Source organism: Eptatretus burgeri, chromosome 10 (assembly GCF_056783735.1).
Source record: "Eptatretus burgeri isolate ZD-2024b chromosome 10, Ebu_testis_v1, whole genome shotgun sequence".
In the NCBI taxonomy this organism is placed as follows: Eukaryota; Metazoa; Chordata; class Myxini; order Myxiniformes; family Myxinidae; genus Eptatretus; species Eptatretus burgeri.
This window is the reverse complement of record NC_140970.1, coordinates 89,737,501-89,751,224: the sequence shown is the minus strand read 5'-3', so window position 1 is coordinate 89,751,224 and position 13,724 is coordinate 89,737,501. Positions and strand designations below refer to the sequence as shown.

General features: G+C 44.3%; 1 protein-coding gene across 6 annotated transcripts in view; it reads left to right on the top strand.

The window, feature by feature from the left end:
• The first annotated feature begins 2,576 nt into the window (after window positions 1-2,576).
• Window positions 2,577-13,724, top strand: part of LOC147019074 (protein kinase C iota type-like) — a 186,643-nt gene continuing 175,495 nt past the window's right edge. Inside the window, exon 1 of one of the 6 annotated variants that reach the window (XM_085899303.1) lies at window positions 2,577-2,982. In XM_085899303.1, coding sequence (XP_085755429.1) covers window positions 2,915-2,982 — 68 coding nt within the window. In that variant the 5' untranslated portion in view covers window positions 2,577-2,914. The remainder of the gene's footprint in view (window positions 2,983-13,724) is intronic. The other 5 variants (XR_015062626.1, XM_085899304.1, XM_085899302.1 and 2 more) reach the window with 5 other exon arrangements.

The following is a 13,724-nucleotide window of genomic DNA, read 5'->3' as shown; positions in this document are numbered from 1 at the left end:
CACGTGGTGTAATTTGACATTGGTAGCTTCTTCCGTTCTCGAGTTATTGTGCCTACAAACAAACAAACAAACATACAAACAAACAAACAGAAACGGAAGTCATCAATATACTTATGAAATCTTTAGATTTCGTAAGTAAAAAGAAGACGTCATGCAGAGCACGATACTTGCGAAATCCATAAAACAAATTTGACCTCAAAAATAATTGATGGTTGAATTCAATGACCAAATATGCAACTCCTCTTCAAATTTCAAGTGAATCGGATGAAAATTGACAATTTTAGAAATTCGGCATATGTTGACCTTTTGGCGAATGTGGACCTACAAAATAATTGGTGGTTGAATTCAGTAACCTGAAATATAAATCCTCTTCAAATTTGAAGTCAATCAGATGAAAATTGAAGATTTTAGAAATACAACCTTAAATATTGACCTTTGGCCGATTTCGACCTTTTGACCTCAAAATCAATAGGCTTCTTCCTTATGACAATCTCCACCATGTGGTGAAGTTTTGTGAAGATCGGTTGAAAATTATGATCTGTATGCGACAAACAGACAGACGGGTGAAAACATAACCTCCTTCACCATCGGTGGCGGAGGTAATTTAAAAAAAAGTCCCCATTTTCACCCCTGTGACCCAAAGTACCCACCCTCTGGGGAATGAACTGGGAATCAAATCCCCCAAAAAATCGTTGCCCATGTCATGCGTCCCCCAGTGTTGATCACATATACAAGGTTTCATTTAAAAATGTGCTCGCAATTGCATTTTTCGTCACATGACCATTTGGTCCTGTGCTGGGGTAGGGCCAAAACTGGCACTGCCCTTGCACCTTCTTGCCATGTGCTTACCATAACTACCAAGCTTGTGAATTTTTGCACGACAGTTTAGGAGGGGATAGCGTGACAGACGGACAGACAGATAGATGGAGCCGATTAGAATATCTTCCCGTTTTTTCCGCCCAAAACTAGCATTGAACCTTTCACTTCGCTGACAATAGTTGAACAACATAATGAAACGGAAGTCCGTTTCATGAATAACTGATAAGAGCCACCAAAACCATATCTTCCCATGAACATGGAAAACTCGAGAAAACGGATGAAGCTTCCCGTCCTGAACATGGCTTATTACCCCACGCATGAAGCACAAAGCATGCTCAAACAATTGGTTCAGACTGTCTGTCTGTCTGTCTGTCTGTCTGTCTGTCTGTCTGTCTGTCTGTCTGTCTGTCTGTGTCTGTCCACTGACGTCGGCCATTGATTGAGGAACTATATTATTTCAATTGAATTTTGTATTTTGAATACTGTGGAACATCATTTGGAACAGGAACCTCCAGTTTAGCACTAACTTTGGTTCAGAATTTGGCAAATTGTTCGGAGTCTCATCCTGAGTGCGCACACGCACAGTGTGGTGAAGCAATTGCTTCAGTGTGGCAGTTAAAATAATTCCAAACAGGAAACAATGTTTTTAGGGACATCATGAAGGACACAAATAACTAATTTAACGTGTTTTGATAAGGTGGTGTAAAAGACGGCACATCAACGGTGGTAAACCTGAAATGCAATGATTTTTTTTGTTGGTTTGTTTTTCTACATCCTTTAAATTTTTTAATTTTATTTCCGTTTAGCTAAATATTTGAACAGTGGAGAACACAAATCGCTTTGTTTGCATTTCCAAAAGCCTACAGTTTAGTCGTACTTGGACAAAATTTTACGCCGTCTCGGCCAATGAAATTTTGTGCGCTCTGGCGGTGGATTCAGACAAAATGGCGGTGCCACGCCAAGTGGAGCTAACTTCGGGCAAAAACTGCATGTTTTTCACGATCATTCCAAAATCGTCAATTTTTCTCAAGACTGGTGTGGGGTGAGCTGTTCTCTGTCCTCTCGAGTTAATTTGGTGATCATTGCATAATAAAGGGTTCAGGTCGAAGGATTCCCTTGATGTGAGGTGAATTTGTCGTGTGATGTGATGAAGTTGGCTGGTGTCTGCCGCCCGACAATTAATGAGAAAAAACCCCCCAAAAAATCAGACTTCCTCAACCCCGACTTAGCAACTTGGGTCAAAGGGGGAAACTTTGGTGTCTTTGGGCCCACGTGTGAGGGGGAGGAGATCCACGTGTGAGGGGGAGGAGATCCACGTGGGAGGGGGAGGAATTCCACGTGTGAGCGGGGAGGAGTTCCACGTGCGAGAGGGCGTGGCTTCGCAAGTGTGACGTCACTCCGTGAAAAACGCCGTCATTGCTAAAAAGGTCAAAGTACAGGAGGTAAAAGGGTGATTAGTCATCCCGACATCTCAAAGGGTTGAGTCGCTGCGCAGCACCAGGTTTGGCGCGGCCTCGGTGATGATTCCAAAAGGAAGAATGTTCAAATCAAGAGTTGCATGAAGGCGCTAACACTGACATCATTGTTTACGTTCGGCCATCTGGTGAAACAAACAAAGACCTTTAATGTCAACGGACGACCACCATATGAGGAGTGCGAGCTCGGCTTCGGTGGGGAGGATTCGAACCGAGCGAGGCTTCTCCAAGATCACATGGCGGGGAAATTGAAAGGGAGAGGGGGGGGGTGATATTTTGAGAAAAGGATCGATGTAAAAAGAAATATATAGACATTAAAGAAGAGGAGGAGATGACGTGACCCGTACGTGTGTGCGAGAGAGGGAAATGGTGGACGGCAAATGGGGAATGGAAGCTCGGGTTTTAAACTGAGCGAGAGGGGAAGGTTCTGTGGGATCGAAAGAGATAGGGAAGCGTGGGCTGTGGAGGGTGAGGGAGAAAGCCGTGTGTGAGTCAGAAGAATAAAAGGTCGAGGGCGAGGGAGGGTAACAGGGCGGGCGGTCGTACAGTGCAGGATAGCGGAAGAGGAGACGAGCAAAGAAGAGCGGCAGAGACGAGCAACGAGTGCGGAAGATCGAACGATGCCGACCCAAGACGAGTCTGGAGATGAGGAGAACGGTCGGATTAAAGTGAAGGCGTATTACAACGGGTAACGTAACACGTGTGGCCCACTCTCTCTCTCTCATCGTACATTCTGTTACCGTGTTTACCTCGTGTTACCGTGTTTACCTCACTTTTACCTCGTCTTACCGTGTTTACCTCACTTTTACCTCGTGTTACCGTGTTTACCTCACTTTTACCTCGTGTTACCGTGTTTACCTCACTTTTACCTCATGTTACCGTGTTTACCTCACTTTTACCTCGTGTTACCGTGTTTACCTCACTTTTACCTCGTGTTACCGTGTTTACCTCACTTTTACCTCGTGTTACCGTGTTTACCTCACTTTTACCTCGTGTTACCGTGTTTACCTCACTTTTACCTCGTGTTACCGTGTTTACCTCACTTTTACCTCGTGTTACCGTGTTTACCTCACTTTTACCTCGTGTTACCGTGTTTACCTCACTTTTACCTCGTGTTACCGTGTTTACCTCGTGTTACAGTGTTTACCTCACTTTTACCTCATGTTACCGTGTTTACCTCACGTTTACCTCACTTTTACCTCGTATCGTGTTTACCTCCTGTTACCGTGTTTACCTCACCTTTCCTCATATCATGTGCGTTGTGAAAAGTTTGATGGAGAAGCGGCCGATTGTTAATTTTATATAAAAACGATTATAACGCATTTCCATTGGTGGATATTAACGAGACGATAATCCTGATTACTGCACTGCAAGCTCCCATAATGTTGTACATTTTGAGGTTTCTTGTTCGCTTGGTTATTAAATTGGGGTTGTGGTGAACCGTAACTGCATTCGAACGTTCATATGCTTCTTCTCAAACTGCTGCATGTGACGTTTATATAACGACAAACCTCCCAAGCCAAAGATATCCTGCGATCCAGTCACGTGTTTCCATGGCGACCATCCAGGTGGGAATGCTGTTGACACGGCATTCTGTTCAATCTGCCTTGTACGGCCTTGGCTGCTTGTAGTTATGGCAAACAACTTGCTTGGTACGTACTCCAGCAATCAACCGGCCTGGTTCTGAATCGTCACATCAACCCACGAGCTTTGGTTCTCTATAATCGACCGACGTGATTCTGAATCGTCACATTAACCCATGAGCTTTAGTTCTCTGGAATCAACTGGCCTGGCTCTGAATCATTACATCAACCAACTTGCTTTAGTAGTTTAGCAATTAACCGGCCTGGTTTTGAATCATCACATCACAACCCACAAGCTTTGGTACTCGAGAATCAACCATCCTGGGTCTGAATCGTCGGACCAATCCATTAGCTTTGGTATTGTATAATCAACCATCAGGTATGGGAGCACACGCCGGAGCAGCTCCACTTTCCACCGGTACTCTAGGGGCCTCCGTCTGGCCATCCCCCAGGCAGATGCCTGGCCCATCTCCATCTCCTTGCGATGACGATCAACCTGCTGCAACCACGAACCACGTGGTCGCCCCACTGGCCTCCTCCACTCACGAGACTCCCTCGCTGAAAGAATCTGGTAAGCTGGATCAGCGTCAGGAAAACAAGCCACATGTCCATACAGCCGCAGCTGACGGTCACGGACTATGCAGGTGACAAATCTCATTTGAGTCTCACTCAGAAACCGCTCGTTGGACACAAAGTCCGACCAGCGATAGGCAAGGATTCTCCGAAGAGACCTGGTACCAAAGGAATTAAGTCTCCGTCTCAGATCCCTGGTCAGAATCTAAGTCCTAGGATATGGTCAATCATTGACATTGGTTCCAGGTTTTGAGACGACAGCTGGTTCTCTCAAGGGTCTCTGCCAAGTTTCTCAAAGTTAAGTTTACGGTCATTATTTGTCATGTTTTGACTGTTTATTTTGTTACCTACATGTTTACTGTGTTCCTAGTTCGGTTTTGTTTCAAAAGTTGTGCTATTTTGTGAGTTTTCATTGATCTTGTCTTATCAGGTTTCTTTGAGGCCTTCCCGTCTTTCCCGTCTAGGTGCATGATCGTTTTTATTTGCATTTTCTCCCTATTACCATCAGTTCTTATTTTCTATTTTTTTTTGACCTCTGACCTCTGGCTCACAGCCAGCATCTATTGACCTCTAGCTCACAGCCAGCACAGACATGAATATCACTGCCAAGGTAAGTGAATCTCTCCGTGACCTCAACATCCTCGCCACAAACAAGTACAGACAAGATAGTCAATCTCCTTTACCACACCAACAGCATTGGAATACCAAATCCAGCGATGAGCCTGTGTGCGCTGAAACCATGAACCGGCCACCCTAAGTCCACGACTTCTTGCAAAGTCAAGGAACTTGGTGCTATTCTGGTTCACAGTTCCAGACCCATGGGGACCAACACATGTCTCATAACCATCCCCATCAGTTCCAGTCGATGCATTGAAATCCCCCAAGACTAGAAGTGTATCTCGTCTGGGGCACTGATCAACCACAGACTCGAGTGTGGCATAGAATGGGTCCTTCACGATGAGATCACTCGCCTCAGTCGGAGCATATACAGAGACCAGGGAAATGACACCCAAGGAGTGACAAATCTTTTGTCACATAATACGCTCGTTGACCGGTGTAACCTCAATTATCATTGGAGTCAGCTTATTGGACACAGCTACAGCTACAGCAACTCCTTGGGCATGATAGCCATCGGAGCGACCAGACCAAGAGTAGGGTATCCACCCGCCATGATCTCGCCACTATTTGGTCCCCGAACCTCAGAGAGTGCTGCAGCCTACTGGTTCTGAGTCGTCACATGAACCTACCAGCTTTGGTATTCTATAATCAACTGCCCTGGTGCTGCATTGTCACATCAAGCCAACAGCTTTGTTACTTTATAATTAACTGGTCTGGTTCTGAATCATCACATAAATCCTCAAGCTTTGATATTCTATAATCAACCGGCCTGGTTCTGCATCATCACATCATTCCACGAGCTTTGATATTCTATAATCAACCGGCCTGGTTCTGCATCATCACATCATTCCACAAGCTTTGATATTCTATTATCAACCGTTCTGGTGATAAATCGTCACATCAACCCTCTGGTTTTGATACTTTGGCAATTAACCGGCCTGGCTCTGAATCGCTCTGGAATTGCCTGTATTCTTAATAAGACTGTGTGTATGTGCTTGATTGTTTGTCATCCAAGTTTGAGTCCACAATGAATTTCATATTTGTATACGACTACAAACCTCTGTTCCAGTGATGGGCATTGTGGATTCTGGAAAGGATGTTGACTGCAGTAAGCTGGTTGTATACATGTACTAATACAATTCTAGATACTGGTAGTATAATCTGCAGCAGTGGTTCTTAGAGCTATATTTTACCAAAATGTCTACCTTTTGACTTATTCAGGTAATCGGCTTTTGACCCGCCCTGAAGTCTGTAAAGGTCAACCTAAGCTAATAGGAGGCCCGCATATCTAGCCTTCGAACAACTTCAAGGACCCGTTTACAAGCCAAAATGATGTCTTTTAATTTTATAATATGAGTTTGTACATTAAGGTTGGGTTGGGAAGAGATGGCTGACAGGATGGCCGGGACTCGTGCACTCGCCTCAAGCCATTTAGCCTCGGTTTGAATCCCGACACAGGCATAAACCGTCTTCCAGGTTTCACTGGCAGGGTGAATTCATCTTTGTGTGTGCCATACCTCGGACAGACGTTAAACTGGGCGACCCCCTCTGCCAACATTAGTTGGCAGACCTTAAACATCCCATGGTGTCCTTCGCAAAGAGTAGGCGAGCTATCTTTGGCACCCTGAACAAATTACAAATTCCTGCTCTAATTACAGCTGGGAAGGCAATGGCAAACCACCCAGTATAACCCTTGCCAAGAAACTTCTTTGGCAGCAACGATGCTCTGTCAGAGACGATGGTACATCAGAATGAGAATATGAATGTTACATTACATGAACATTCACAATGTAACGAAGGGACAAACACATCAATACAAAAGAAGAAAACATTTATTCATAAATATACTACTTACGTAATATGATTTCTGAGTGATCAAATGTTGTGCAAAGCGTTTATGTGACAAATGTTTACGTGTAAAACCACATGGGTGGGGAGCTCAGGTGGACACGTTGTGAGCCACAGGCTGCCCAGCACTACTTTAAGAGTACATGCTGCATATGAGGTTTTGCACATTTTTATTTCCATAACATCCTGATTTGAATCCCGTCGTTATAGCAAGGTCTCACCTGAGAAGTGTTGTGGATGATACCTAGCCATTCCAGGTTCCTGAATTGCCACGCATGAAATAATGGGCAGTAAACTTGGCACTAATTTTGTCCCGAAACTGTACGAACACAATGCCATTAACCGTGAAAACGGACATGGCAATCTTCAAGCTCGGAGTTTGGATTCCTTGAAGATCGAGCTAAATAGAGAGTAAAATATCTGAAAGCAGGTTTCTGATAGAGTTGAAGGAACTGGTATTTGAAATTGGAACCTAAACACAACAAACTTCAATCAAAGTTGTGGGAGTCGGAACTGGCTTTTCTGGCTGAGATTCCATTCGTGCTTATCATGGATGCCAAGCTCACCCAGAGCCAGATATGCGAAGAATTTTGCTATGTTACAAGCGGTCTCTTTCTTCAGCCATTTGTTCCAAGCTCTTTGCATGCAGGACACACAATCTGTTACGTAGTCTTGTTGAAGTTTTATAATATGCCGATATCCTTTTCAATCTTTTGTGCTGCAACATCTGCTGCAAGCATGCATGATGGGAAGAGTTCTCTCAAACTAACCTTGAACCTTCCAATGTGTCTGTGTATAATATGGAGTTGGAAGTTAAATTAAGTGATAAAAGGATGAAGAGGCATAGGTTTGTTATCGTTGAGGGAGGGATGAAGGGAGGGGTTGATAGAACTCTCAGTTTTAACCAAAAACAAGAAGCGAATACTTCAATATCATGCTGCTGGGGGCAGTAAAAGGTTAAGAATGATAAAACAATTTTGCAGTTATAAAATTTAAATATAGACACGGTGAATTAGCATGCATGATGGGAAGAGTTGTGACGTTGGACAAATTTCTATTTATAGCCCTCAGATCAAAGAGACATACGCGGCCATAAGTGTGACAGAAGACACAGGACAGAATAGCCAATTATATAACAGCGCGATGTCGTCGTGCTGTAATATTGAATCACTTGGATATGAAAACAACATTCTTAATTTAAAAAAAACGCATTTTATGCTCCTCTAACTATCTCTTTTATTCAATATCACCGTATTCGCTGAAACTGGAACCCACAAGAACTTACCCCCCCCCCCCCCAATCCACAATGAAGAACAGAATCCCATCTGCAGGTTAACATGTTTCTGGATCTACATCGTCAAACTCTTGCACTCTATTTTTTGTAACATAAAACTCTGATTGTGCTATTCCTTATCCAACTTCACTCCTGTGTTCAAAGTTTATTCTTACCATTATTTGTGTGAATTTAAAGTAACCTTCTCATCGAGGTGCAATGGATGCTGCACATAAGCATTCGATGTTGCTCATCATCTTATTCATTACTTGTGCTGTGTGGTCTTAAAAACCTGGATGAGAAATCCCAATGATATGGATTTATTTATTTTGGATGATTAATTACATGCTTTTATTTTCCTCGCGAACAAAGTGGTGTGTGCCAAAGACAAATTGATAAGAATTTGGTGACAACCCGTGTCTGGATGCTATAATTTCTTTAAAGTGATTCTTCATCATTGAGAGATGGGGCCAAAAAGTAATTATAGAACACTTGGTGGATGAGTTGGTTTCATAACACAAACAAGCCGATTTCGATTTTAGTCTACGTCCGGATGCAGATCCGGCCAATCAGTGGGATACAAAACGTAAATTAATCAGCCTGGCAGAGGTATGCGCGCTACCTCGTGCCCTTCTAATTTACTCTGAAACTCAATGACCATTCTGACAGAACTAGAGTTCCTTGGCTGAGATAGGAAAACCTGCCGGAAGGACAACATTCTCTGCAGCAAATCACAAATCGGAGGCTTTATGGGAGAGTAGCCAGATGGAAGCCACTTCTGAGAAAAGGGAACATGACAGCACACCTGGAGTTTCCAATAAGGTACCTGAAAGTTTCTGAGATCATGAATAAAATATTCTGTGGTCTGATGAGACAAAAATTGAACTCTTTGGCCTGAATGCAAAGCGCTATGTCTGGCGGAAACAAAGCACAGCTCATCACCCATTTAACACCATCCCCACCATGAATCATGATGGTGGCAGCATCATGTTATAGGGATGCTTGTCAGCGACAGTGACTGGGAGACTTGTAAGGCTAGAGGGAACAATGAATGGAGCCAAATACAGACTAATACTTGAGGGAACCTGTTTCAGAGTGAAAAAAAAAACCTCAGACTGCAGAGAAGATTTACATTCCAACAGGACAATGACCACAAGCATACAGCCAAACCAACACTGGAATGGCTTCAGAATAATAACGTGAAAGTCCTTTCTTTAGTTGGCCATCCAAAGCCCAGACTTGATTCCCATTGAGAATCTGTGAAGACTTGAAGATTGCTGTTCACCGACACTCCCCATCGAACTTGATAGAGCTTGAGCAAATCTGCAAGGAAGAATGGGAGAAAATTCCCAAATCCAGATGTGCAAAGCTGATTCAGGCATACCCAAAAAGACTCGAAGCTGTAATTGCTGTCAAAGCCGTTTCTACTAAGTATTCACTCAGGTGGTTGAATACTTATGCAAGTGCATCTCTATGGACCCAATCACGTTGAGTCATCAATGATTTCTACCACTCCCAAATACAATCCAGGGATCAGCTACAAGCTTTTGTGGTAGTAAATGCTTAAACTGCCAATGACATCTGTATCCCCTGTTCGGACTAGTTTGTCATCGCAAGTTTGAAGTGCATTTACTAAGTGCGCAATCATTATTTTATCTGCCTCTTCGTGATTTGACATTTCCATCATTTCATTTCCAGGCCCATTGTGCATGACACCGTCCTTTGACGTGATGTGGAGATCCTTAACTGTCGGGATAGAAGTGGTGTTTTTTTACGGACCTTCATTTGATAAAAACTCAAAAAGATCTTCTTTGTACTTTGTTGGTGTAATGGTTCGAGCATCTGCTCCAAATCTGGGAGATCTGTAGTTCAAACTCTAGCCAAGTCATACAAAGACTTTTAAAATGGTACATGTTGCTTCCTTGCTTGATGTTTAGCATTTAAAAGCATAAGAACATAGACTATCTCCATCGGTTGGCGGGAACATACATCCACAGGGAGGAGGAAATTCCTCCTTTGAGGAAATGCCACACTAACTGCGGTGAGAAAGGCACCGCCATTGTTGTGACTTCGCTGGTACCCAGAGTGCTCTGGGAAGTGTGACCTCACTTCCCCCAAGCTCAGTGGTTGTGTTTGTAACATCCAACATCCAACAGGTGTGTGTGTGTGTGTGTGTGTGTGTGTGTGTGTGTGTGTGTGTGTGTGTGTGTGTGTGTGTGTGTGTGTGTGTGTGTGTGTGTGTGTGTGTGTGTGTGTGTGTGTGTGTGTGTGTCAGCTCCACTATGAGCTTTAAATCCTGAAAAAAAAAATTATCTGAGAATTTGGCTCCATTTGTTTGGACCATGAAGAGCTTTTGCCAAACCACTTACTCGTCGTTGTGTTAACCCGCCCCTCACCTGCATCCTCAGCCCGCTTAGTTTTTGTGTTCTTTGATACTTTTTTTTCAAAGTATCGGTCTTGTACAATCTCGAGCCAATTGCATGATTAAAGCTCACACCGTAGCGTAGGTGAGGACCGAATAACGTGGAGGTGTAGTCATCGAAAGTCGAACATGTTTGCTTGAGTTGCATGGTGTGAATGAGAGAAGTGCCATCAATAATTATTGCATCATAGCTGGAAGGTGGGACATCACTGCTCTCGTCTTCCTCGAAATTCTGAACTGCTTCCTCAAAGATACAGGTGCAGAGTTCAGCTTTGTTGCTCGTCATCTTCATTGTAGAAGGTGGAATTGCAGGTTCATGTTCAAAGAAAAGGTGGCAAATTTCCTTGCCGTTTGTGCAAAAAGCCAGAGTTAACTAAACAGCAATGTTTGATCTTTGAAGAAGGTCAGCTTCTTTTGGGTTGCTGCCTTCCATTGCTTATTATGTTTTTAATAGTTATGCTTATTTCTTTTGATTGGGACTTGCAATTTGTTTTCCAAAACTGAAGTCTTGTAGTCTTGGTATTGTGCTTGATCCAGCTGTTCTATGGGCCTGACAGCATCGATGGTCGACGTTTCAAAGAGTCCACGTCCATGAAGGGACGCTAGTTCTGCTTTTCCTTCAGGAAAAACGGTTCCTGCTTCGGTGAACAACATCCAGTTATGTGTCGAAATTATTTGTCTTATCAAAGCATTCATTGTGATATCCAACATACCTAGGTTTCCCAATTTGTGTAATTGACCTAATTATCCTTTCTGACCTTAAAATTGGGTCAACTTTGAGTAAAACTAGTCAAAAATCGGACTAAAGTGTTTGGCTTCTCGCACTAGATTTTGATACAAAACATAAGTAGGTTTATAGCAATTTGAAATTTGACTCTTGTTAACACACGAGTTGACATCCCTAACCAACCGTTAGATCGGTCAGTTGTTTGGGTCACCTTTGGATTCGCATTCCTTGGGTCCAAATTAATAGGACTATGTTGAAAAACCACTTCTAACAAGCGTGGTATCGAACTCTGGTTTCCTCATCCCACTACAAGGGCCAACCAGGTTCGGAAGTTAATACTATTCAGGCTGGGGGTGGGGGAGGGGAGTGTCAAAATGTTTCCCCCTGCAGAAATTTTGAGATTTCTCTGCAGCCCCCGTGAATTGCCAAATACTGTTTCATGACCTTTTTCTTAAGTCTTGCGCATATTTTGATACCAAATTTATGCAAATCAGACAAAGCGTTACATGGGGTGATGTGACAATCTAGTGTCAAATGTAATCGCCAAAATTTTATTTTCCTGTACAGGCATGTGTTAATGAATGGAGGTGGTGGTGTTGTTCTCCTCTTACCTTTATAAGGGGTGAGGTCCGATGGCAACAAGCTTCTGCATTGCCTTGACCAAGATACTCCTCCACCTTCCTCTGTCCTCAGCCAACTCCCTCCACTCTCCAACCAACCCTACCTTATGGACATCCCTCCTCACACGATCCTCCCATGTCAACCGTGGTCTACCTCTTTTCCTCCTACCTTGCTCCCTCAATCTCTCCACCCTCTTTGCCATTCTCTCTCCCCCCCCATCCGCACCAAGTGTCCAGCCCATCTCAGCCAGCATTTCATCAATCTCCCCGTCAAGCTCATCTGCACACCAATCTCCTCCCTCAGTTCATCCATCTTCCTTCCATCCACCCTCTTCACTCCTGAAATCCTCCTGACCCAGTTGTTCTCGCAAACCTGCAGCCTCTGTTGTCTCTTTATCAGTGCCACCCCTTTCAGCCCGTAAAGGGAGGCCAGTGTTACACATGACATCAGAACCTTCCCTTTCAATTTCCTTGATGTCTTTCTGTCTGCCATTACTCCCTCCACCCTCCTCCACGCATTCGCACCCACCTGAATCCTCCTCCGCACCTCTGCCTTGGACTTGCCATCCCTGGTCACTGTTCCTCCTAGATACTCAAACCTATTTCCCTGCCTGATCTGCTTCCCGTCTAACCTGCTATTCATTTCTTTTCTCTGCTGCCCATCCCACATCACATCAGTCTTCTTCAGCCCATGCTTCCCAAATGCCTCCTTCCACTCCCCAGTACCTTCTGCATCTCCCACCCACTCTCCACAACTGCCAGATCCTCTGCATCCAACATCTTCCCCATACTACCCCTCAAGCTCACCTTCCTGCTTACCAGCTCCATCACCATGATAAACATGATTGGGGTGAGAAAGCCTCCCTGCCTCAAACCGATGTTCATACTGAACTCCTCAGACATCCCAGGATGAACTAAAACTCTTCCCTTTGTTCCCTTGTACATCCCTTCCACCAACCTGACATGTTTCTGGCACTCCCATCCATCTCAGAGGCCGGCATTACACATGACATCAGCACCTTCCCTTTCAATTTCCCTGACATCTTTCTGTCTGCCATTAATCCCACCACCCTCCTCTACGCATTTGCACCGACCCGAATCCTCCTTCGCACCTCTGCTTCGGATTCAACATCCCCGGTATTCCCCCGGTATATCATCCCCCGGATTTACCATCACTGTTCCTCCCAGGTACCATGCTCCATCACCATGATAAACATGAGTGGGCTGAGAGAGCTTCCCTGCTTCAAACCGATGTTCACAATGAACTCCTCAGACATCCCAGGACCAAGCAAAACTCTTCCCTTTGTTCCCTTGTACATCCCTTCCACCAACCTGACATGCTTCTGGCACTCCCATCAATCTCAGTGTCGCCATCACCATCTCTCTCAGGACAGCGTCATAAACCTTCTCCAGGTCCACAAATCCCAATGCCATCCCACCTTACACCTCCAACCTCTTCTCCACCAGCTGTCTCAGGACGAACATCCCATCCGTCGTCCCCCCTACCCTTTTAAAACCCTGCTGCTCTTCTCCAATCTCCATCTCCACATTCTTCTTTTTCCTCCCATCCAGAATCCTCTCTAGCACCTTCATTACATGACTTGGGAGCATAATGCCCATGAACTTCCCTGGATCTTGAACATCACCCTTGCCCTTCCATATTGGCACAATTAACCCTGTCTTCCAATCCTCCAGAATTGAACCCTTGTTCATACATACATTCAACTGAGTCCAACTTCGAATTATAATCTCTGCACACACTTCAT